Here is a 27,125-nt window from a genome sequence, read left to right as displayed (position 1 = left end):
TCAAATTAAATTTGGAACGTTTTTAAAATTCGTGTTCGAAATTTGAAATTCGGTGTCGATTCGGACTTGAATCAAGATTGAAGAATGTATCAGTTGTTCGCCACGCGCTGTGAGCGTCGCACGCAGCGACACGAGTATGTTTCGTGCAGTGTCCGTGACTTGGAAGCGATACTGGTGGGGCACAGGTACGGAAGAAATAATCGTCATAACATACGTAAATAAATAGAGTAGTTATATAATTAAATTTCAGTTGGAATAACTCATTAATTAGGACCTATTATTATTTATTTTATTCAAAGCCTATTTTTATTAACATTATACACAGCAAAAAATCGTAGGAAAAATAGCAAAATAAATTCATGCTAATTACATGTGTTCATGTGAATATATTCAATGAATTGTGTCTATACCGGAATTTGGCAGTAAAAACTGTATAACAAAAACTCTACAATTGAATACAACCCAACAGTACAACTATTTGCGTTCGCTTTCAATCGTGCATCTTCGGTCATTGTCGGCTATCTTCGGCACACGTGGTGGAGGTTGACAGGTGATATTTGGCAAGCGAATGTTCCGATTTTCGGCTTCTACAACTTCCTATCTGTGAATGACATTGAATATATTATGTGGACGTACGTTTTATATGTCGCAAACTCATGGCAATCTTACTTTATCTTATTGGTTTTTCAACGATGTGTAATGGAAGTTTAAAATTAGACACGTTACATGGTCGGAGTCGGTTTTAACGCTCTATTTCATATTTACTAACCTGCTCGTAGTTATAATTAAAACTAATAATAATAATGTTTTTGTTTATTTTTATTCATAATATGCTTCACGTAGGGTAATTACCTATAACATCAGATAACTTGGAATAAATTTTCAATACGTAGGTAATTAATAAAAATAAAAATATGAAGGTAGTCGTAGTAGTCTAAAATTTAAAAACCGAGTTTTTAAACTTATTTTAATAACAAATTCTATCCGATTACATTACAAATTATTCCTCTTACTTTGCAATTTTACAACTTTGCGACGAGCTTACGGTGAATAGTACGGTTTGACTATAGCGTAACGGAGATCGAACCCATGATCTCTTAGCTGTAAAAGCGGATCCTTCCGTAGAGCTATTGATGGTAAAATTGCATCATCATCATAATCAGCGGATTTTAACTGCCCACCACAGTCCCAAGGAAATGGAGCTTAGACCGACCACGCCGCTCCAATGCGGATTGGTGGGTTAAATAATACTTATATTAATAGTATTGAAGTCGTAGGCTTTCGTTACTGCTCATAGTCATGGCTTAGAATGTGGATGAGTGCAATCGTTTACACGACTATGTAGATGAATTATAAATAGTTATTTTATGCAGCTGTATGCACGTTTGCATAAATTAAAATATTATTGTAATATAAACATGCGTTTAGAATATTAACTGAAGTATATAATTTATTAAGAGTGATTTCAATTAAGAATGTCAAGAGCTTCCACTGCGGTAGAATAATATTGCAGCTTTGTGCATTATGTGAATGAATTAATATTATGAGAATATTTCAGTAAATGCGTATTTGAGAGAACATACCATTAGGGCGCCCGCACACAGTCAATATTATTTGAACTAGCGGACGCCAGCTACTGCGCTTAAAATTCAGTTTTCACAAATCTCGTGGGAACCATGGATTTTTCCGGTATAAATATTATGTTCTGTTTCAAGCTAATATTGATCTCTGAAATTCATAAAATCGATCAAGAAGTTTAACCGTGAAAAAGAAAAGAACAGATAAACTGGATTATCGCATTTTAAAATATTAATTAATTTATTTATTTTCAGTTGAGTCAAATCGAACTCTATTATAGCAACTTACGACCACGTTATATTTAAGCGTAGGTATTACTAAGTGAGTAAAAGAGTCGTGATAGCCCAGTGGATATGACCTCTGCCTCCAATTCCGGAGGGTGTGGGTTCGAATCCGGCCTGGGGCATGCACCTCCAACTTTTCAGTTGTGTGAATTTTAAGAAATTAAATATCACGTGTCTCAAACGGTGAAGGAAAACATCGTGAGGAAACCTGCATACCAGAGAATTTCGTAATTCTCTGCGTGTGTGAAGTCTGCCAATCCGCATTGGGCCAGCGTGGTGGACTATTGGCCTTACCCCTCTCTTTCTGAGAGGAGACTCGAGCTTAGCAGTGAGCCGTATATGGGTTGATAACGATTACTAAGTAGTGTATGTGGTAACCTACACCTAAATATGTAGTGTATACTACTATTGACCCAGTCACGGTACAGTTCGTAAAAACAGGTTTTGATTCGGTTTGTGCGCATGCCTTACTAGTTTCTTTAACAAGTATCAAATACCAATAAATACGACCTTCGATAGTCCCTCCAGCGCAGGTGTTTATTCGTCGTATTGTGATCCTGAGTCCTGTCTTCAAATAATTTTTACGTATATATATTTTTTACATCAGACGAAATTGCACTTACTTATCGTTAAATAATAATAAAAATTTTAATAAAAAAATACAACCGACTTCAAAACCTAAAAACGTACCCACTAAACTAAAAAGCGAAAAATAACATCATAATATGTTCTACCTGCTGATCAGTATGAAGGCGGTGCTAAGCCGGTGATGTATTAATTCAAGCCATGTAGTGTGGTCCTGTCAGAAATGGCTTAAATTAAGACAACACCGGCTAAGCACCGCCTTCATACTGATCAGCAGGTAGAACATATTATGATGTTATTTTTCGCTTTTTAGTTTAGTGGGTACGTTTTTAGGTTTTGAAGTCGGTTGTATTTTTTTATTAAAATTTTTATTATTTTTCCATTTTTAGTGTAAAATTTCATCTTAAACAAATACATCAGACCCCTATGACCATCACAATCCATCTTGGTACAAAATTCTCAGCAATGCAAATTAAACTAGCCCAAGCACAAGGTAGCTACCGTAAACCGTTAAGGGGTTCCCTAAATTGACCTTGGTCTTCATCATCAGACCCCTAATAACAGACTCAACTTATCTAGGTAGAAAGTTCTCAGCAATACGAATTAATCAAGGCCAAACACAAGGTAGTTACTGTAAACTGTTAAGGAGTTCCCTTAATTGTCCTTGGTCTTCATCACCAAACCCCTAAATGACAGTCACAACTTATCTATGTGGAAAGTTCTCATTAATACAAATTAATCAAGCCCAAACACAAGGTAACTGCTGTAAATCGCCGAGGAGTTCCGTCGTCTGTTTTATGGCTCCATCATCAGATCGATTTCAAACCTTCATGAAATTGTAGTGCTTAAAAGTACTAAATGGAAAAGTTTACAAAGACACTAGACATCCATATAATTTTCGAAAGTTCCCCTCAATTCCTCCAGGATTCCATCATCAGATCTTGACATGATGTCAATGGGACCAAATGGGGACTATACCGTTTCAAACAAAAAAAGAATTTTTGAAATCGGTCCAGGCGTCTTTGAGTAATCGGTGTACATACATAAAAAAAAAAAAAAAAAAAAAAAAAAAAAATACCGACCGAATTGAGAACCTCCTCCTTTTTGAAGTCGGTTAAAAATATTACAAGCTACTGATACGCAATCATAATAAAGATTTATATATTCTCTTTAAATAACAACTCATCTTATTATGTTGACGTGTAGTACGTGATTCAATTTATAATACTTCTTACTTATGTTATAAATTCGTAAAATTCTTATAAATTCTTACACATTGTTTAACGTAGTGAATATGGGCCAAGTGGGCACGTTATATTTAAACACGTATTAAACATATAAAACGTATGCCGTAGAATTTTTATAGAGCACATATAAAGGGGTTAGCTCCTTATACCGTGTACCGTGAACCTACTGGTATAGACGCCTCGCAGTTAAATAAACTACTTACAGATGCCCCGCGATTTCACACGCGTAGTTCCTGTTCCTGTGAGAATACGTGATTAAAATATAGCCTATGATACTGACAAATAACGTGGCATTCTATTGCTGAAATACTTTTATCCAGATAGACAAGCCTCTATTAATTTTTTTGTTTGTCTGGACTTTGGAATGGCTGAAACGATTTTGATGGGCCTTCACTGGAAGATAGAGAAGGTTATGGGGTAACATTTATCCCGAAAACATCAAGGTTCCCGCAAGATTTGTGAAAAAATAATTTAATGAGCACGAACTAGCGGGCATCAGCTAGTTGTCAATAAGGCAAAGTAAAGTTGGCTGAAGTTATACCTGCTAAAGTAATATTAGTAATAGACGACGCTATGGAGCTGAAGTGATGTTCAAGAAAGTCCATAACGCCTGATAATGCATAATATTTAATAACCGCTTAAAGGAGGTAGTCTAATACCGGCTGGCTTTAATGAGATTTGACCCTTAGGGTCATATTACCCGGTAGTTCATATTAGTCGGTATTTTCGTAGCAATTATACAAAAGATCTGGCATTATAAAATAGTAGATAGCAATAATCTACTATATAAAAATAAGTCGGGTTTTCCTTCCTGACGCTATAACTCCAGAAAGCACGAACCGATTTCCACGGTTTTGCATTCGTTGGAAAGGTCTCGGGCTCCGTGAGGTTTAAAGCAAAGAAAATTCAGGAAAAGGTAGGGGTAGGGTAGGGTAGGGGTAGGGTAGGGTAGGGGTAGGGTAGGGTAGGAGTAGGGTAGGGTAGGGGTAGAGTTGGGTAGGAGTAGTTGAAAGTTTACATCGAGTTTCACGCGGACGAAGTCGCGGGCGTCCGCTAGTACACATTAAAAATTTTAAGAGCTTAACATAGTAAAATTATTACCGATAATCAAATACATTTGTAATAGTTAATATAATTTGTCCGTCCGTGATTTCGAAATAACTGTGTTATTTTCAAATGCTTATAGTTATTTACACGATACCAAAACAAAAATGATTTTTTTTTAAATATTTGACTGTCTGTCTGTTAATGTTTGGAACGGCTGAACCGATCTTAATTAGACTTCATAGAAACCCATCTACAAACTATTGATAGATGAAGTGGTTGAACATCATAAAATATACGATTTGTTATCCCGTAAAAATCTATGGCTCCCACGGAATTTGTGATGAACTAAATAAAAACAAAATTAAGTAAATTATTAAGATTATCAGAGGATGAACTTTCAAAAAATCGGACAAAAATGAGTTATAGTTATGCAGTGTTTTTAATGCATTTATAAAATTTTCATATTAATATCTGAAAGAGAATTGCTAAGATTTATTGTATATTTTGAATACTATACTAATATTATAAAGCTGAAGATTTCGTTTGTTTGTTTGAACGCGCTAATCTCAGGAACTACTGGTCCGATTTGAAAAATATTTTCAGTGATAAAGAGCCTATTTATCGAGGAAGGCTATAGGCTATTTAGAATGGAAATAGGTTTCACTCTGGATTAACCCATAGGCTACTTTTTATCACGGAAAAAATCATGGTTCCCGTGGAATTTTACAAGTGTTCATTTGCTGTACGTTCTATTAAGCTATGGAATGCACTCCCAGTCGACATTCGGAAATCCAAATCCCTTGACATATTTAATAAATTATATATTATATATATTAGTTTATTTTATGATATTTATAATTATTATATAATTTGTGTATTATGGTTTATGTATTAGTGTGTAGTTATTTGTATGTATGTATAATGTACATTATTATTACGTACACACCACCTACAGTTATCTTAATAATAATAAGTTCCTAAGCCTAACATTGCCTGGAAGAGATCGCTACTAAGCGATAAGGCCGCCTTTTGTATTCTACTTTTTCTTATGTTTCTGTTTTGCTTGTTTTCTTTTATTTATTGTGGTGTACAAATAAAGAGTATTAAATAAAATAAATAAATAAAATTAAAAAAAAACTGAATTCCACGCGGACGAAGTCGCGAGCGGCCGCTAGTATCAAAATAAAACTCAATGTCGAATTTCATTATTAAAATAAGACATTTGATTACCTATTACATTACCTTGAAATATTAAAATAGCATTATCAATGGCAAGTCACTAATTATTTCCTGTTATTCTCAAACCTATGACTTTGTCAATTTTTATGGCTTAATAACATCAAAATTATTGTTAAATTTTTTTTACAACACCAACAAGTATTCAGAATTTTCCATTTCTTAACAAATTGCTTGAAAGGAAAACCTTATATCTTTACCCAATCATTGTCTTTACCAATATCATTTGACGGTCTCCGTGGCGCAGTGGTATGCGCGGTGGATTTACAAAACGGAGGTCCTGGGTTCGATCCCCGGCTGGTCTGATTGAGATTTTCTTAATTGGTCCAGGTCTGGCTGATGGGTGGCTTCGGTCGCGGTTAGTTACCACTAAGACGTACCGCCAAGCGATTAAGCGTTCTGGTACGATGTCGTGTAAACTAGGCATTCCTATATTTTGGCTGGTGCCCTTCACCAGCCAAAATATAGGAATGCCTAGTTGTCGTTTCATAAAGGTGCTGATAGACTCAAGTCTATCAGCACCTTTATGAAACGACAAAGACGCACGAATGCTCATTACAAGCTCAAGCTTGTAATGAGCATTCGTGCGAATATTACATCACAGAAAAACATGAGAACATTTTAGCGAGCATTCAATCGAGCATTCTGGCGAGGATTCTAGCGAGCAGATTTGCTTGGAACTTTTTGCCGAGAAGATTATCTTTGACGAGCATCGAATAGAGCGTTCGGTAGAATTCTCAAGAAGTTCGTAGCAATATTTGGCTATATGTTTGGCTCGGCTCGTTGTTCTGTTCGACAAATATAAAAACGGCGAATGCTCGATGTTCTATTACAAGAATGCTCAAGTCTAGAGGGCCTAGTGGCAGTATACTGTGATGATAGCGTTAACGTAAACGCGATTTTCTAAGGAATTGAAATAACGGCATCTAGTGGCACTACTGCACAAATGTTTCAATTCCATATAAATCCGCGTTTACATTAACGCGATAGTAGCAGTATGAAAATATTGACAACTCCCACTAGGCACACATTACCTTCATGAAACGGCAAATATGATGACCAGTGATGGCATGAATGACTCATCTAGTCATCTCAACATAATTTAAAACAAAGTCGCTTCCCGCCGTCCAACGCTAAGAACTAAGCTACCCGTATCAATAGATAGAGTGATTCCATTGACCTCTTAATGAGTGATTCTAGTAAAACTTAAGTCAGCCATTGACGGTCAATTATTTTCACGTTTCTGAAAAGAAAGAAAACGGCAGTACCCACGCGGCATACTATACAAGTCATGTACGCAGTGACCAACACACGATCAATTATAGTCGTGGGTGCTACAGATACGTGAGAATACTTAATTGACCGTTTGTGGCTAGCGTTAGAGGTTTGTGGTGGACTGTTATAGTGTATCATTGTTTTGCAAGTAGACGAAGTTGCGGGCTTGCGCTAGGCAATAATATTATTCATCAGATGGTTTACTGCTGGATATATAGGCTTAAAGGCGTATACGTATCTATACTAATATTATAAATCTGAAGAGTTTGTTTGTTTGTTTGCTTGAACGAGCTAATCTCAGGAACTACTAGTCCGATTTGAAAAATTCTTTCATTGTTGGTTAGCCCATTTATCGAGGAAGGCTATAGGCTATAGGCTATACATTATTTTGGAATTCATACGGGAACGGGAACCACGCGGGTGAAGCCGCGCGGCGTCATATACAATATACGTTTAATTCGATTAAGTAGGTACTATACAAGTTTTGTGGCTCACATATAAAAATCATATGAACAATCTGTTTAATAGTTTCGATTCATTTTTATTTTTAACTTTAAACTCTGTCTATATTTTCCAATAGTAATGTGAATAGAAAATACTAAATAGCAACAAAATAATTTTTTAAAAGGTTTCTGCTCCAAATCTGATCAACTGTTTTTGTTTCATAGAGTAACAAACATACAAACATATTACAAACTAGCAGTTCGCATACCGGTGGGAATGCGCCCTAAGGGCATGAAATAGCCTATGTAGGTACATCAGGGACTTTAATGGCGAAAGAATTTTTCAAATCAGTCCAGTAGTTTCAGAGCCAATTCAGTTCAAACAAACATACAATCAAATCTTTCACCTTTATAGTATAGACATACTGATTTGCAGATTATTATTAGTAGTAATGGAACAAAATGATAACTGCCCTATTTAACGAAATAATACGAGTATCTAATTAGACGGTCGGATTCCTTCTTTAATGAGTATTGTGTTAAAATTGTTAATCGTTACGATGAATCAGAATGTTTTCACAATATTGTAGGTACATTGTACAATCATAGGTACCATTTACTACATTGTACATAATAATTACAATGTAGCATCGTAAAAATGTGTACAAACCAATTAAGTATGTTGCCATCTTGGTAAATATCCTCGTAAAGTAAAGGCAGTCTATTTATTTGCATGTGATAAAAAGTAGGTACTAAGTATCGTTATCAACCCATATTCGGCTCACTGCTGAGCTCGAGTCTCCTCTCAGAATGAGAGCGGTTAGGCCAATAATCCACCACGCTGGCCCAATGCGGATTAGTAGCTTCACACACGCAGAGAATAAAGAAAATTCTCTGATATGCAGGTTTCCTCACGATGTTTTCCTTCACCGTTTGAGACGCGTGATATTTAATTTCTTAAAATGCACACAACTGAAAACAACTTTTCAGTTGTGTGCAGTCCGGGGCATGCACCTCCAACGAGGTGCATGCCCCGGACTGGATTTGAACCCTTGCTGCATTGTTCTTGTTTCTTTATCTAATAATAGTAGAACAACGCGTTTTCATCTACGTAATTTCCATTCCCTTAGAAGGGTATAAAATATAGCCTGCTCACAGCATTCGGCGATAGTGTAACTTCCAACAAGTGAAAGTTTTCAAGTCAGTTTTGTAGTTTCGGAGCAAGTTTGCTATTCAATGCAAACAAACAAACAATCAAATCTTTCCTCTTTAAAGAAATTTAGTATCTAGAATCTATACTGATATTATAAAGCTGAAGAGTTTGTTTGATTGAACGCGCTAATCTCAGTAACTACTAATCCGATTTGAAAAAATTCTTTCAGTGTTAGATAGCCCATTTATCGAGGAAGGCTATAGGCTATATATTGTCTTCGTATTCCTACGGGTACGGGAACCACGCGGGTGAAACCGCGCGGCGTCAGCTAGTATTTTATATTTCCTACTTTCCTATCGTTTTATTATTTTTCCACATGTATAACACAGTTTATCGAACAATATGTCGTCTCTTATACTACTAAACTATTTAAACATTCACTCCAATGCCGGCCAATTTATACAAGTGCGTCAATACGTGGCTTCAATTGATCGTAAAGGCGGCTATCCACCGATTTTATAACAGATTTTTTTGTCTTGGATACGTCTTTAAAATTGCTTCCATAATGGGATGTCATTCCAAAAAAACGAATGTACGAAAATCGGGGAATACAGTTTGCTATTGTAGCTACCTAACTATCATATCTATTCAAAATGTAATTACACCATTGACTAGCTGGAGAATCAAATAATTTTATATGCTAAACTAAAACTATAATATGTCATATACAATGGAGAAAGAAGCGTTGATAATTTGAGGTCATTTTCTCGGTTTTCTGCCCAGCCTGAGCCTAAGGTGCTTAATATGTACTTAGGTAAAATGACCGACTGAAGCCACGATAAGAGGCCAAACCCCCGACCTTTGGGCGGGATATGCTAAGCCACGGCCGGAGGCCGCGCATCTTTATGTATTAGGATATCTCCTCTGTTATCAAGAAAAAGGCCTGGCCCTGTAGTAACTGGCCGCCGAGTAACTGTCCTCCAGCCGCGACTTTGCCAACCTGGGATTTCAATCATGTATAGGTACTCGTATTGTACCAACTACATATACACGTAGAACAAATCGGCCGTGTCTATGACACAGTCACAACCCATTTTTCATTAAAACAACGTACACGGTCAAAGCATGGCGTTGTTATCTATGCATACGTTACGTTAAATCTGTTGTAGAAAGTTTATTTATAGATTAAAAAATACAACAACTTTTATATAGAAAAATATTTCTATTATTTACTACTAAAATAAAAAATTGTAAAAATCTTAATAATATAGGTTTTAACGATGATATAAGGAAGTACCTGTAACTTGGTACGTAAGTTATAATTGTAATTAAAAGATTTGTTGCTATTCTTAACCTGAGATATATTAGGAGGTACTACGCTACCAAAGAATTACTTCGTGAGTCATCGTTGGTGCGCAGCTTTTTTATGGCATAACTATGGTAAGGTACAAAGAGCGTAACTACGTTATTGCGTCACAACTATAAAAACAAACTTAACCGAGCATTCTTATAACGAATTGCATAACTCTGCTATCACTATCAGTATCACAAACTCCTCGCTTATGTACTATTATGTATTCTGTTGCTAAATTCATTTATTACACTTAACTATATTGAACGAAAAAATATCAGCTTCGCTACACTTTCGCTTAGCTTTCTCACTGGAAAAGCGACCTTGTGGAGAGTATAAACGCAAATCAATAAACGCATCGCCCTGATTGCATTGCAGTGACTTTTATAATAGGCACAGAGCTTTTTCTGGTATTCATATTGCAACCAGTCACGAGACGACAACTAACCTAGACAGAAGGAGTATTGGAAAAATAATATGCCACTTTTAGCAGAAGGCTTCAAAAGTGGATTTAAAAAATAAGAAAACCAATGTCAAACAAAGGTATGATTCACAATATTCGTCAGGGCAACTTAATTAACAAATCAAACTGTAACCAAAATAAGACCCTAGAATGGCGGAGAATGAATGACCTTGAGTGGAGTCACGCACTTGTAAACGGTTTAAGGCACCCTTGACTGTTAATATACACTCCCCGTTTTTACTCAAGTCACTCTCCCCGCCTATCCCAAGTAACCCATAAATATTTACACAACAAAAAATGTGGACGGCTCGAACGCCACGAGCATATTGAAGCCGAACGTGCGATGAGCGCCTTATATCGCAAGTCATTACCGCCAACCGCAAGAGCTACCCCTCTCTAACTCCCTACTCTTTACGGAAACAAGTCGCGCCACCTAGCGTTGGCACGTGCCAACACGAGATCGAGCGCGTCATATCCGTCTCAGACTACTATTTCCTACACCACATTAAAGCAACGTGTTAGCTAATATGTACCCATATATAGCAAAGTCTTGGTCGCTAACTATGGGCCTCATAAGAAGGCTAAGAGTCACACAGCGGGCGATGGAACGAGCTATGTTAGGAGTATCTCTGCGTGATCGAATCAGAAATGAGGAGATCCGCAGAAGAACCAAAGTCACCGACATAGCTCAACGAGTTGCGAAGCTGAAGTGGCAATGGGCGGGGCACATAGTGCGAAGAGCCGATGGACGTTGGGGTTCCAAAGTGCTGGAATCGCGACCCCGCACTAGTAAGCGCAGTATTGGCCGACCCCCCACCAGGTGGACTGACGACATCAAGCGAGTCGCAGGCATTCGCTGGATGCAGGTGGCTGGATGTTTGGAAGTCCATACAAAAGGCCTATGTCCTGCAGTGGACGTCCATCGACTGATATGATGATGATGATGATGATATCGCAAACTAATAAAGAACCTTGACAGACAGAAGACAACAAGTGATCCTATAAAGTATAAGGGTTCCGTAAGTTCTCTTTCGGAGTATGGAAAATTAAAAACTAGCGTTGGGAATTGATATGCACTGCCAGACATCAAAGTAATGATGGTTTATTAAAAAAGCGTCGATTGAAGTGTCTATAAAAATCCAGGTCACAAGCTCGACCTATACAATTGCAGTGACAGAACTCAATAATGAGTGCTCACAGTAAACAAAAGAAATAATGGCCACCTATAGATCATTGTGGTGCTTTTGTTTATTCGAGGCACTGACACTTCTAGAAGGAAATTGCAAGCGATACACAATGAAGGCAGACTTCATGTTCATTATGAGATGGTAATTCTTGGAAAAGTCGAATCCAAGATTGTAAAATATGCTAATTATTTTTGTCGAAAGCAGTCGTTAAGAGTGTGCAATATGTAATTTGGTGGTTACAAATGGTTCTGAATCTCAGATTCTGGAAAAGTTAGGAGCCTGATATTTGGGTAAATGATATTTCAAAGTGTTAGCTTCGTTATGACTATACAAAATACACAATTTGTAAAACTTTTCTCACGCTGCGCGCTCTTAATTTAAAATTTGTAGTTGTGATAGTCCAGTGAATATGACCTCTGCCTCCAATTCTGGAAGGTGTGGGTTCGAATCCGGTTCGGGTCATGCACCTCCAGGTTCCACCTTTTTAGTTGTGTGCATTTTAAGAAATTAAATATCACGTGTCTCAAACGGTGAGGAAACCTGCATTCCGGAGAATTTCAGAGGGCCTAACCCCTCTCATTCTGAGAGGAGACTCGAGCTCAGCAGTGAGCCAAATATGGATAACGAAGTCGTTAATTTCAGGGCCGAAAATCCAATTCTACTTTCACCGAGTTAGGTTCAGTTGTTGAGTCATGCATTGATAATGAATACATAATAGACAAACGAAGCATTTTAATTTTATCTATAAGATATTTTATCTCTATTACGTGATAAAGAGTACCGAGGAAGCTCAGATTATTGTTAACATATTATATCAATGATTCTGAGTGAGGAAGTAAAACAAAAACAAATTATTTTTATCTTGTTTTATAAATATAGATTAGATATTTTATCTCTATGGGACGAATGTCAGACGCATAGCTTTATTACACATAGATAGTGTGTAGTCGCAGGATTTGTAAGCCGTTTTATGTGCCCCGAAATGGGAGCCCCTGACGCATATGCTTGTGTGCGTATCGGCGAGGGTAATTAGCTTAGCTCTTACGCTCTCATAACCACAGAAGTGACTTAAGTTTGGAATGAAAAATTGTAGATTGTAGATGTTGCGGGTCTACAGGTCGTCTAAGGTCAGACAATTCGTTACCTACGTTTATAATTGACAGTTGACGATACAATGTTCTAGATATACTGGTTTACTTTACTGCATTGATTGTTTATGATGCTATAAACAGTTATACGAGAATGTTAACGTACCTACCTATTGCGAGTACCTACAGTTATTTTAGTTTTCAAGAGTCAATAGAAATTATCTACAACTCGTGCGCATTAACTTGACACCTGGATACCAAGAATAACCAAACAAACAGTGCAAACATCATTCGAGCCAGGTGTCAAGTTATTCCGCACGAGCTGTATGTATCAGTACAAGATAGATATTTACTTTAAGGTAATTCGCATTCAAGGCACACTTACTTACGACTCCAACAGACGGGCAAGTGCTGCACACTTGTGGGCAGGCAAAATAAAAATATATTTTTTGCGTCAAGTCGAGCCGTCATGTATGCAGTGACCAACACACGATCAATTATAGTAGTGGGTGCTACAGAGAGCTACGTAAGAATAACTGACCGTTTGTGGCTAGCATTAGGTTATTTCAACTTTTGTTTATAATAAGCAACTTACCTAAGAATAAAATCTATTCTTTGTATAAAAACAAAAGCTTTAAAAAAGGTAAATAATAAAAGTAAAAACTAAAACCTTCTGGATTTCTTATCAGTTGTAATAATGTCGTAGAAATATGAAAAGTTTATACTTTATTAGCACGATAAACAGCTTCAGCTATAAGCCTATACCTAATAGCAGTGGCGAAGGATGGAATTTAGATGAAGGTAGGCCGTCCCAAAGAAAAGGAAATTCATATAGTGTGATACAAACTCCAGTTTCTCGTACTTATATCTATACAGTATAACAATGAATATGCATGGATTTTAAAGGTAACCCGGCGGGAATCGGCTTGAATGACCTTTGCCACTGATACCTAGGTACGTACATCGATATTAATACCTATTGAGTAGGTATTAATATACATACAAAAAGTCTGATTTTGACGCGGATGAAGCCGCGTGCCTCCTTTAACTTATGATTATCTAAGTTTCTTGTTCTTCTAAGCGGTATAGACTACAAGCCTATGGACAAAACAAACCTGTGAAATGAACCGACGTGAAGCATAGAAGGCTGTTACTATATCAGAAAATGACTCTGAGCACTATGCCGTCATTTCTGAGCGGTACATTTCGATAATTATTTATTTAAACAAATATTAACTATAATTTTTAGGGCGGCATAATTATTAAACATTTATGTCTGTGTTAAATAGTGTGACGGCTTCCGTGGCGCGGTGGATTTACAAGACGGAGGTCCTGGGTTCGATCCCCGGCTGGGCAGATTAAGATTATCTTTATTTGTCCAGGTCTGGCTGGTGGGAGGCTTCGACCGTGGCTAATTACCACCCTACCGGGAAAGACGTACCGCCAAGCGATTTAGCGTTCCGGTACGATGTCGTGTGGAAACCGAAAGGGGTGAGGATTTTCATCCTCCTCTTAACAAGTTAGCCCGCTTCCATCTTAGACTGCATCATCACTTACCATCAGGTGAGATTGTAGTCAAGGGCTAACTTTTAAAGAATAAAAAAAAAAAAAATTTTGAGCATTATGCCGTACATTTTACAATGACCTTATATTATAACTTTGCCTTGCCTTATATTATAACCCTTGGCTTTCGACCCGTGCGCTGTAGTACTAAAGAGATTACGGGTAAAGTATTCTGCAATTATTATTCAATTTAAAAGTTGGTTCATTTTAAACGTTATTTTTTTTATTTATTTATTTATTTATTTACGTACACTTACAATATACATATAGAGACATACACAAATAATATATAACTAGCTCACATTGACTTATACGTACATCTATGACAAGTGCACACAACATTTACTAAAAACAAAAAAACATGTAAACAGTCAAATATCACACAAGGAACAAAATAACAGATATAACTTAACTTAATTATTATGGGGAAGAACTCACCGACAGATGATCGGTGAGTTTTTTTTAAAGACATTATAAGAATTGGAAAATATGTCGATGCCAGGTATAGAACGTGATAGTTCATTATATTTTCCAAGGGCTTGTAATCTAATAGTAGTACCTACGTACTGTGATCGTTCAAAGAAATACAAGCGGATTTTTCCAAATCACGTAATAACGTAACAATACACAATTGACCATAAATTGGGCTTTAAAAGACAATCTTCTGTCAATCGCCAGTTTCAGTTGGAACAATGCGCATTTTACTTTGTTATTTATTCATTTTCAAAGTTATTACCATCGGAAATTCCAAAAATGTAATCAGAAATGAGTTATCTAATATAAAACCTGGTTAGTATATCAGTTGTTAGCATAATTATAAAATTGAAAATTTTTAAAAACCCCTGAAAGTCATGAAATTATTTCTCACTCTCGATCAAGTTATACATCAATATTCTCTTTCAGTGAGACCCCACTCGAGTATATTTGCAGACATTCGGTTTTTCTTCCCCAATTTCACATCCCACAACTTTAAATGGCTCCACCGATTTTTATCAAACATAAACACTCGCACATACTCGTAAGTCACCTTTAATACAAAAAAAAAAAACTAAATTGAAATCGTTTTATCCGTTCGGGAGCTATGATGCCACAGACAGACATACACGTCAAACTTATAACACCCCTCTTTTTGCATGGGTTAAAAATACGCTTAATTAGAGTATCCCATAAATCTTTACTCTGCTTATGTCATGCACAAAACTACCGATAACGATACCCCACATCATTTGATAAACGATACAAAATTCATCCTCACTTTGCATTTTTGAAGGGACCCCCAAACTTAGGGACAAAAAATTATTATTTTTTTCAAATTTTCTTTTTATAATTTATAGACATCATCATTTCATCTTTCTAGTTTTAACAGACTCTGATTTATCTTACTGATAACTATATCTTTTTAATTAACAACGGAATTAGTATGCAATTTTCGTTTTTAAAATACGTTTTTTAAATTGATGAACTATTATTACTCTTTAGTAGCAATTGCTACTTAGCTGTTATAGTTATTTTTTTTTAAATATCATTATACCTATGTCCTACACTCGTGATTTTTTTCACGTATCCATTTTTTAAACAAAAATAAGCTCTTAAAAGCTCCCCTACATGTAGGGGAGGTAAGTACTCGTTTCTCAAATATTTGGAGGTACAAAATTTACAAGTCAACTTAATATTAATTAACAAAACGGAATTAAAAGAGAGATATAGAATGTGCCAAACTTCGATCACGGTCTGAACACGAAGCGTATGGCTGTGCTGTGTTATAAAACACATACTCATAAAGCTAGATACTCGTATTATATGAAACATATTCCAACGGGTTTCGGCGTGTTGCAACGTCAGATCGGACTCGATGTTTGGCGCATACTATACTGTTGTTATTTTTGTTTTCAGGTATTCTTCCAGATAGAACAAATCGTATTGAAGATATCTATCTACGGTTTTATAATGGGTAAGTGGAACATTCTATAGTAGAGCTATTTTTGTGTGAATTCTCCAGCAAACTGTTTCGATGCGCATGGCAGCGCATTAATTTCATTGTCAGTTTAATTCAACCCTTAACCAGGGGCATGAAAAACTTATAACACTATAAGGGACATGACGTCTTACAGGCTAAAAAAAACTACTTTCAAACTTCATTTTAGTCATGATTTTTTTTTGAGTGTTTAAAAATTGTCTTGATATAATCACTGGAATGTTATGAAACACATACAAGAACATTCAATCAGTTTTTATTAATTAATTTAAAAAAAACGATAGTATGTATTAAGTTTTAAACTTAGTACATTTTAGACTTAATTGGCATGTGATCCTTTTTTATCATTTTAATTTCAGACTTTACACAAGAAATATCATAAATTTAACACTTTTAATTAAAAAGGCAATAAACTTAAAAACAAAAAAAATATAAGAGGTACTACTGAAACCAAAAAAAAAAAATACGCATCACGTCATCATTATCATCGTGTTTTAATTAGTATTACTCATGTGTTAAGCAACTAATGACTCGTCTGCTTTCTTCTGCGGCCATTTTAGTACTAAAACCGTAAAACGTAAAACAGAAGCTACTGAGAAGCTGGGTAGCTGCAAGCAGGGGGAAGTGATGGCTAGGTTAAATATATTGATTTTATGAGACATTCGGGTCAATATTGACTAATTAATATGCAAAAAACAAAAATTGTTTGGATTTTTGCAAAATAAATAAGATTATCTATAAAATTTCAAAATAACTGAGTATCTCAATAACCACCAGTACTTCCAGAGATTAGCGCGTTCAAGCAAACAAACAAACAAACTCTTCAGCTTTATAATATTAGTATAGATTATGTATACATTTACCTATTTAATGAAAATAAATAAATTGTTGATTTTAGAAATTCTTTCGAAGAATACGTGGATCTTCCACTGCACCAAGCTTCGCAACTGTTCGAGATCAAAGGCTTTGACAACAACAACCCCACCGTCCTTTACATCCACGGCTTCATAGAAACTGCCCAACAGGAAAGTGTGCAGGTAAAATCTTTATTATTATTCTGTCCATTATAACAGTTATGACATTATACATATACTTACATTACACACACACACAGACACCATAGTAAAATAATGGTCAGGGAAGCTTCTTAGAATCTATCCTGTATCCTAGAGCTAACATGCGACAAAGAGAAATAGACAAAATGTCGTACAATAGTGGAGAAAGTTGTCCTTGCTGCGGTTGCACCGCCACTGTTTGGAATTTGGCTATTTCTCTCCACGAGCTTATAGCAGCGTTAGCACTACAGTTTAGTTAATCCATGCCTGTCAATTACTTTATGACGATTAAAATAATACTCAAAATCATCAACAATTCAGAGGTTTAAAACATACTCGTAAAGTTACAAGACCATATCTACACGCCTTGACATCTACTCCTAGAACCACATAATAGGCATAGGCAATGAAGAAAATTGAGGAAAATCATTTTTCTTACAGGTCATGGTGAACGCGTACTTAGAGGCGAGACCGGATACTAATATCATACTATTAGACTGGTCTAATATGTCCCATGGCTCCTACTTGGTCAACGCTGCGAGAAACACGAAAAAGGTATAATACGATAATACCTAGTTTGCGTAATTGCCTTGGAAAATGTCTTAAATTAAATAAGCGATTAATTAAATAATTAATAATGTGATATCTGTGTTATACAGATAATTATAAAAGATATAGGCCAGTTATACACAGAACTTCTTGACTTTATAAATGCAGCATCAGCAAATGTTCGGAACAGAATACTATAGTGCTTGGTATGTACCTTAGGTAAGTGCCTATAAAGACACGTTGCAAAGTGGGTAGTCTGATGATGTTCACAAGGAAAAACTTAAGGCGAGGTTTCACTAAAACAGTATTCTCAAAAATACGGTAACTAACACCAGTTATCGCTTTTTTGTTTTGAGGTTTTTATAATTTATCTCGTAAAGTATTCTTTGAATCTTGGCAAAAGCTTTGCGTCAACTGGACAAAAACATGATCTGTGATAAATCTATGAATAAGCCCTCATTCGCTAAAAAGCGTTCAAGTACAGTATGCTAATATACTTAGTTTGCTTACCATATAGCGTGATTCATCCAAGAACTGGCCTAAGTTTGTAGAATAGAATTCCACTTGACGGTAGAAATAAGCATGACGATAGCACAGTAGATATAACAAGACGATAGTAATATCCCAGATGTCGACTGTTGCAAAGAGATTACTATGTACTACTAGCGGACGCCCGCGACTTCGTCCGCGTGAAACTCGATGTAAACTTTCAACTACCCCTACCCTACCCCTACAATATTGGTTTGTAGTACATGCTATGTGTCAGAGATGGCGCTGTATGTGAAAAAAGATTTTCCCGCTTGTCTGTTGAAATTGTTCCTGAATTTTCTTTGCTATAAACCTCACGGAGCCCGAGACATTTCCAACGAATGCAAAATCGTGGAAATCGGTTCGTGCATTCTGGAGTTATAGCGTCAGGAAGGAAAACCCGACATATTTTTATATAGTAGATTTCTGTTGAAAATTTTCCTAAATTTTCTTTGCTATAAATCTCACGGAGCCCGAGACCTTTCCAACGATTGCAAAACCGTGGAAATCGGTTCGTGCGTTCTGGTGTTATAACGTCAGGAAGGAAAACCCGATTTATTTTTATATAGTAGATAACAATTAATTTACACATTGGCTTTCTCATTTGCAGGTCGGAGCAGCATCAGCCGAACAACTGAGTAAGCTCATAGATGCAGGTCTATCGATAGATAAACTTCAAGTTATAGGTCACTCCTTAGGCAGTCACGTCGCTGGCTACCTGGCAAGAGAACTCAAGACTAAACACAACAAAACTATTAAAAGGTTAGTTCATGATACTTCTTCTTACAAAGATGGGCGTTAATTTCTACAATCCCAGGAGCCCAGCCAGCCCCTCTAGCCAAGTGGCATGTCGATTCTCTTTCTACGATCGCAATCGCTTCTAAAACCAGAAAAATGTATGGGAATGACAGATCTTGATCACCTGACCTGTCGATAGCAAATGTCATTACCATACATTTATCTAGTTTTCGAAGAGTTAGCGATCGTAGAAGGAGAATCGACGTGCCACTTGGGTATAGGGGCAGGGTGGTTATCTTGTTCTCACGCCCCTTATGCTATGTAGTTTGTCCTATATGTATTATTCGAAGGTGGTTTTTTATCTATTATATCCACCAAACTAACGGATTGAGAAATAAAGCTTTACGACGTCAATATTGACAGTAAATTATCAAAGACAAACATTTCTTCAAACGTAGCCGTCACTTTTCATGTCATGAGAATCATGGATGTCAAAAAGGCCCTCTTATTGTGTCGCACATATAAAATTATAATGTTTCATATACCTGTGGGTAACTATCCAATTACATAGACGCGGTTTGTACTAACCACAGAAAATGGGTACTGTAAACGTTGAATCGCTTTTATGACAGCGATTATTTTGCTATTAAACTACTAGGTAATCTATTAGATCGACGAGTACCTACTTTTAGTTTTGAGACGCGCAATAGAAATAATTCCGTATTTTAAATCAAGGTATACATTTATCCATACTAATATTATAAATGTGAAAGTGTTTAGTGGAAATATTTTAAAGTATGGAGAGTGACTTAGGCTACTTTTTGTATGAGGAAGGAGGAGGAAGTTTGTATGGAGCATTTCGCAATTTTCAAGGTAGAAAGCTAAAAATTGGTATATAGACTATTTGTGATTTAAAAAAACCGTGCATCATTTTTTTGAATCAGCACCCAACGCCTTAAAAGAGAGGGTGAAATATTTATATGGGACTTTTTTCAAGGTAGTGTAGATAGGGGTAGGGTAGGGGTAGGGTGATGATAGGGGTATGGTAGGGGTAGGGAAAAAGTGTACATAAATCAAAGCGAAGCTTGTCTGGGTCCGCTCATCACAGAAATATTTTCCAGTTATGGGAATCGTACCCACAGCTGTGGATACAGAGAGCAGGGTCACTACCCGTACCCACCTCACCATGAGGCTGCTAAAGTGATGATTTTTTTTTCAGGTTAACCGCCCTCGATCCAGCCTTCCCAGCGTTTTACCCCGACGGCGTGGTCATGGAACACGTGACTGACAAAGACGCGGAGTTCGTTGACGTCATCCACACGGATGCGGGCGGATACGGGGCGCCCGTGCGTACGGGGACTGCCGACTTCTGGCCCAACGGTGGGAAGAGCATACAGCCTGGTTGTCCAAGATTCGCACCTATACCTTTATCCGATGACAGTGAGTAACATAAATATACTTGAGCTAATTTATCGTAATATACAAATCATACCTACATGGAATGGTGGCAAGAATACTGGCTGCATTTCCGCATTGGAAAGTCAGACTGATCTCTGAAGCGAAAGCAGCGCAATTAACATAACGAAACTTTAGCTACCTTATCCTGATATAAAAATCATACCCAAGTGGAATGGTGGCAAGAATACTGGCTGCATTTCCGCATCGGAAAGTCAGACTGAACTCTGAAGCGAAAGCAGCGCAATCTTTTATGATCTGGGAAGCGCAAAAATGAGCTGGCCCTATTATCACCAACAACTAAACTGCAACTGCAGTAAAATAATTAGGATTTTTTTGGCAGTGCGGCTCCTTGTTCTTCAAGGTTCTCCACGGAATAAGTAAATAATCATGTCACTCATACATACGCGAATACCAGCAACTTCCTCAGTGGGACAGCAAGTCTATTTTAAAAGATAGACTTAATACGCTATCGCTAACTTAATTAGAACTTTCAAAGGGGAGCAATTCCTACAACATGATATTTCTATTTACGCAACGCACGTGCCGGAAATAAGGGTTGACATCAGAAGAGGTTTTAAAGAGCAAAATACGGTTATTGAATGAAAAGATGTCAGGTCTAACAATTCCCACTAAGAATGTTACCAATAAACCCTCGAGAATTTAAGGGAACGATCTAGAGTTAATTCCCGGACCTGAAGAATATTATATAATTCTCTTTAATAGTTTGAAGTAGATTGCCAAAAAAAATTGCTCTGTAGACTAGACAAATGGACATAATATCTGTAGGTACAACTTACGAGTAATGAATGTACCAATTTAATGTATATCAATGTATGTTACAGATTTATGCAGTCACTGGAGATCATGGCGTTTCTATGCAGAATCCATACGCAACCCTGAAGCGTTTCCAGCATCGCCAGCAGATTCCTACCATAAGTTTAGAGAAAACCAATCCCCTGAAGTTGGCATGGTCTACATGGGATCTAACTGTGATACCAAGTAAGCATTATTCTTGTAAACTTCTAACATTACTATAAGGCTAAAATTATCACAAATCTGCTAGAGATAATCTTCCTTAACATACAAGTTCTTCATTTATTAGAAGTCTGATACGAATTCGATGTTGCTAATCCATTAGATTTCCCTACCACTTACAACATGGGTATATTCAAGTCAAGAGTGAATAGGCATCTTCTAGGCAAGCGCGTTCCACCATAGGCTGCATCATCGCTTACTGTCAAGCATGATTGCAGCCAAGCTCGCCTAAAAAACAAGATTTTTTAGCTTAGATACTAGTAGTAGGTACCTACATGAATAGCAATGATGTATGGCGTCATAAGTGTGCTAAAATCTCGCTATAGACAGACATTGCTAGTGGACTAGACTGATCAGAAAAAGTATTTTAAATTGTATAAGTCGATAGAAGTGTTCTAAATACATCAATAAGGGAATAACCGAACATTCTGTGATGTAATGACAGGGACGTACCTATGCCGCTTTGCTCTGAAACAATATAGCATTCACTTTTCACTGCAGTAGAAAATAAAGAAAATACGCATTGCGACGTTGCCGTCTCGCGCGCACGCTTTAGTGCGGTCACGGAATAAGCGGCGCGGCATCGTCGCAATTCGGTTTAGCATCGGAAAATTGTTTTACACACCGCAGAAGCCCCGAACTAAAGTCTAAATTGAAACTGTGAAAGAATGTTGGTAGGGAGTTAGGCAAAGCATCTTGGAAGTATAGTAGTTACCGACTCTCAAAGTCTTAGCTGAAAAAGTATACAATTAGAAAAGATAAATTTATCAAGTATTTTAATATCATAAATTATTTTAATACTTATCAAGGTTCAACAATGGTTCTAGTGACAAAAAGCGTATTCATTATGTTATGAACTTAACAATTTACCAATGTTACTTAACAATAACCTAGGTATAATGAATAAAACATTATATAGAATGGAAAGCAAAAAAATACCTAATTGTTTATTCTTATCTGACTTTGAATTATCTTCAATTGAACGACAATAATATTTTTTTCTTTTATTTAAGTAGGTAACTAACTGTTCTTTTTTTACAGTGCCCGAGGCTCATACTACTTGACGACTAACGCTGAATCTCCATTTGGTAAAGGCATGGAAGGCTTATATCACAAAAATAAAAATTCGAAGAACAAAAAATCATAATCTCATCACAAAATGAAACATTTAAAATGATCATGAAATTACTTATTATATTATAATTATTATATTATATTATTATATATACAAGAAACATTGCCATGTTGCGGAAAATGAAGGAACACTTTTTTCTACGAGCTTACTAAGGATAAAAAAGTGATTGCGATGCCCCCAGACAAGGATTTTTATGTTTCTGTTCAGGTTTATTTTCACTGGGAAAATATGTAAGTAGGAATATAGTAGGTATTTTGACCAAAGATACCTACTTAACAAATAAAACCGTTAAAAAACCTTAAAAAAATCTAATCTAACAACTCCCGTTTGTTCGACTTGGCGAAGGCACTGCCGTGTCTTCTGATCTAAATGTGGCACACCAAATAAATATCGCACTTTGTGCGAATATGTAAAACTCTTATGCATGCTAGGTATCGTCTTTTAAATACTGTAATTCCTTGGAATATTGAATTAATTTATACCTTAATATTCTAAAAATACATTTGAACATAAAGGCGAATGTGATTCACAGCAATTTTTTGAATGTCATAACTAAGCCCACTTTGACGAGACATTATTAAATGGAAACGTACCTGCACTTAGACTGTAAGTTAATTACAGTTTACATCAATCAACTTTGCCAATTTACACCTGGTTCATACGATACCTTTAATTTAGATACGCTCAGAAAGGAATGACAAAAGAGACCAATGAAGTTATGGGAAGATTGTGTGTAAAGCATCGATCTCCTATTGTAAACTGAATCATCGTCCAAAAAACGTCCCCACTCAATGAGTGCTAAACACAACTTCTTGGCACTCAATTCAATTAGTGGCATTTGCAAATTCAATCTTAAACTCAATACTTAAGGTAGGAATTATAATTTTAGTGAAATAGATATATTGACATTATTTTAGTTTAAGAAACCATATCACAATTTAGTCTGTATTAGGTATACTACTTAATAGCTGAAAAAGTTCATACCTTAATTGGATTTTACTCATAGCACATGTTCAGACAAAATTGTATTCTGTTAATAATATGCTAAATAATTGTATACATCTAATTAAATTTATATATACTTATAAGCACGTAAACTATTGTAAGTATTGACACTCCTAAATATTGAATTATTGCAAAGGTGTCTCTGAATGAACTTTAGATCTATTCTGTAATTAAGGTTTTAGAACTCAACTGTGTGAGTTTAGAATTCGTATCTACCTCTCTTTGTCTATACTACTGTGTTAGACAGAGGTAGATACTAACGAGTTCTTTAACATTATTACAGAACTAGCTGAGGCCACGCGGTTTTACCCGCGTGGTTCCCGTTCCCGAAAGAATACGTAGATAATATATAGTCTATAGCCTTCCTCGATAAATGGGCTATCTAACACTGAAAGAATTTTTCAAATCGGACCAGTACTTCCTGAGATTAGCGCGTTCAATCAAACAAACTCTTCAGCTTTATAATAGTATAGATTTCTCTATTGTACTTCCTTAGTTCCCTTAGGCCTAGTTCGGACTACTTTAGTATTTTAGTCGAGTACGAACATTTTTTGGATTTATCGCCCAATAATCTAATGTAGTCTGAACTAGGCAATAAAGCACGGATGACTAAGTAACTTGGGTATGTATTAAGTACTTTGCACAATTATTAATGAGTACATTAAACCGAGACTAAAGGTGTATGGTGATAATAGGGATCTGATAATGTGGTAAGTACCAAATTTTAGGATACGAATGTAATTAAAATTTCTATCATTATTATGTTAAAATAATAATATAGGCCTTGTATAGGCAGATTTCTTTACATTTTGAGAAACTGCTCGCAACCAAAAAAAAATAAAATATTTCGTGTCAAAATGCGAATGGTATGTATTTTATAAGTATACTCGTATTGTAATGCATTGAAATTTATAAATTTAAGTAATAATAATAATTATAAATATGCTGGCTACTCGAGACCGTTGTGCTTGGAGGTCCATGCAAGAGGCCTATGTCCAGCAGTGGACGTCTATCGACTGATAAGGTAATAAATATAATTATGAGCTGTGTTCGCCTTAATAACATTGTACTTAAAATGTCAGCTACTAGTAGAAATTATTACTTGTCATCGTCAGTGTCGTAATTCTGTAATAGCTCATAGTTAGTAATTACCTGTTTAAACACATAATCATAGTGCACTTAACAGTATTTTATTAGGTAGGTACATACTACATTTAAACCTACTACACTAATACCTACCAAGGTTCCACGATTGCCCAGCAGGCCATGAAATGACGCCGCCGCACCGCACCGTGTAGACAGATAAAAACCGCACACAAGCCGCACTGATGCCGCATCGCGCCCGCTTCTAATCTGTATCACCTCCGGATCGAAGCTACAAACTGTGTGTAGTAGGTATACTAAACTTGTTAGTTTTACGACTACAGCGCAAAGTTCACGTTTGAGGTTGATCAAGCACGATGCTGCGTTTCGTGAATAAATATTAAGTACTATAGAAGAGAATAATCGGGAATGACTCATTCATATAATAAATAAGGTTTTTTTTATTAACTCCTCAGCTCTTTGAAAAAAGCGTTTTTATTAAAAATTTTGCGTCAAAATTAACCACAAATGTCTTTGCGCGCCAAAAGAGAAAATGTACTTACTCACAGACTTCTTTTACGATTTCGTTCTTGCCACTGATTGTATAGTAAGTGAACAATAAAAACTTTCTTTCTTTTTACTTACTTTTACTTTTTACATAGTCCGACTATGCTGTGTGAACTGTGATTAGGATTACACGTGAAAAAATCGCAGCTTCGACGATGCGGCTCGAATGCGGTTTTTATCTGTCTACAGCTATACGAAATTATTCTGCGGCGTAATCTGTATGAAGCCTTACAAATATAATTAACATGTAGATGTAGGTTTAATAACTTTACTGGACATCACAAACACTATCGTCTTCATTTTATAGAAGAAGGCGTGTAACATAAACCGGTTTACCAAAAAACCGTTGATTAGCAACCACTTAGACAGATGATAATTTATTATCATGTTTTTGCTTTGTTTACGTTGTTACTTCTTTAGATTAAAACACAAACGCGCCTATGCCTATCTTTAAATCTCTTACTTCCATTATTTTAGTTTCGTTACTACCAGTAGTGCTTATGTATACCTACTTAAGTAAAGTAAATATTATCACAATATAGTAGAGACACGCACAATAATGTATCACAACGAACAAGATTGTAAACGTAGGCATCGATCATAGATCGTTAGATGGGCCGCAGAGCGTCGCGGAAATGTCATTGGTTTCGCAAATACTTACGAATGAAAAGTGTTGCGGCTTGTGTTTTTACACTTCCAAAATGATCACGAATGCATAATTAAGGGATTAAACAAGAAAAAATCAGTAAAATATTTTTTTAGTCACAACATGTTGCATACTAAGTTAAGATGTGCGTGCACGTCTTTGAGTAATAACAACATTGTGCGTTCTTTAATATGGAGGGGCCCATCTAACGATTTATTTCGATGAACGTAGGTATGTATAATTCAATAAGTATTCTAGGTTTTTATACAAAATAAATTCGACTAAAACTAAACTTTTGTATTATTTTATGTCAAACTAGCGGACGCCCGCGACTTTGTTCGCACTGACCTCTTTAATCCAGCCCTGACTGGTATGGCTGTAAAAATGGAGTAATTTCTCCCGTTTTCCCAACATTTCCCTTCACTGCTCTGCTCCTACAGATAGTAGCGTTTTTCGTACCGCCAAGCGATTAAGCGTTCCGGTACGATGCCGTGTAGAAACCGAAAGGGGTGTGGATTTTCATCCTCCTCCTAACAAGTTAGCCCGCTTCCATCTAAGACTACATCATCACTTACCATCAGGTGAGATTGTAGTCTAGGGCTAACTTGTAAATAATAAAAAAAAAAGAAGCGTGCGTAGCGTGATGAAAAGTATACTATAACCTGCCCAGGCGTATGAAAAATAATTTTGCCAAGTTCTTTCATGAAAAGGACTAGTAATAGAGACAATTTCAAAACTGTATTCGTGAAGTATTTATTTATTAATTGAACGATACATTGGATATTGTTGTATTACCTACATCGATTTCACTAAAATTACCAATATGGTGTGAGGTGTCGAAAACATTTTCA

At 36.2% G+C, this 27,125-nt stretch overlaps 1 protein-coding gene across 1 annotated transcript; it reads left to right on the top strand.

The window, feature by feature from the left end:
• Positions 1 to 31: 31 nt before the first annotated feature.
• On the top strand, positions 32 to 26,566 carry LOC112044558 (inactive pancreatic lipase-related protein 1). The gene is made up of 8 exons (XM_024080434.2): positions 32 to 185; positions 16,394 to 16,451; positions 17,374 to 17,512; positions 17,972 to 18,085; positions 19,218 to 19,369; positions 20,565 to 20,785; positions 21,646 to 21,802; positions 22,880 to 26,566. Exons 1-8 carry the CDS (start codon positions 137 to 139, stop codon positions 22,983 to 22,985), a joined length of 996 nt encoding a protein of 331 aa, XP_023936202.2. The 5' UTR covers positions 32 to 136; the 3' UTR covers positions 22,986 to 26,566.
• The last annotated feature ends 559 nt before the right edge of the window (positions 26,567 to 27,125 follow it).

The sequence above is a fragment of the Bicyclus anynana genome, chromosome 9, assembly GCF_947172395.1.
Source record: "Bicyclus anynana chromosome 9, ilBicAnyn1.1, whole genome shotgun sequence".
In the NCBI taxonomy this organism is placed as follows: Eukaryota; Metazoa; Arthropoda; class Insecta; order Lepidoptera; family Nymphalidae; genus Bicyclus; species Bicyclus anynana.
This window is presented reverse-complemented; position numbering and strand designations above follow the sequence as displayed.

Bases quoted from the DNA above. Each gene is read 5' to 3' on its own strand.
- LOC112044558 (XM_024080434.2), top strand. From the start codon at position 137: ATGTTTCGTGCAGTGTCCGTGACTTGGAAGCGATACTGGTGGGGCACA. The intron at 18,086-19,217 runs GTATAATACGAT...TCTCATTTGCAG, and splicing joins CTGCGAGAAACACGAAAAAG to GTCGGAGCAGCATCAGCCGA. The intron at 21,803-22,879 runs GTAAGCATTATT...CTTTTTTTACAG, and splicing joins GGATCTAACTGTGATACCAA to TGCCCGAGGCTCATACTACT.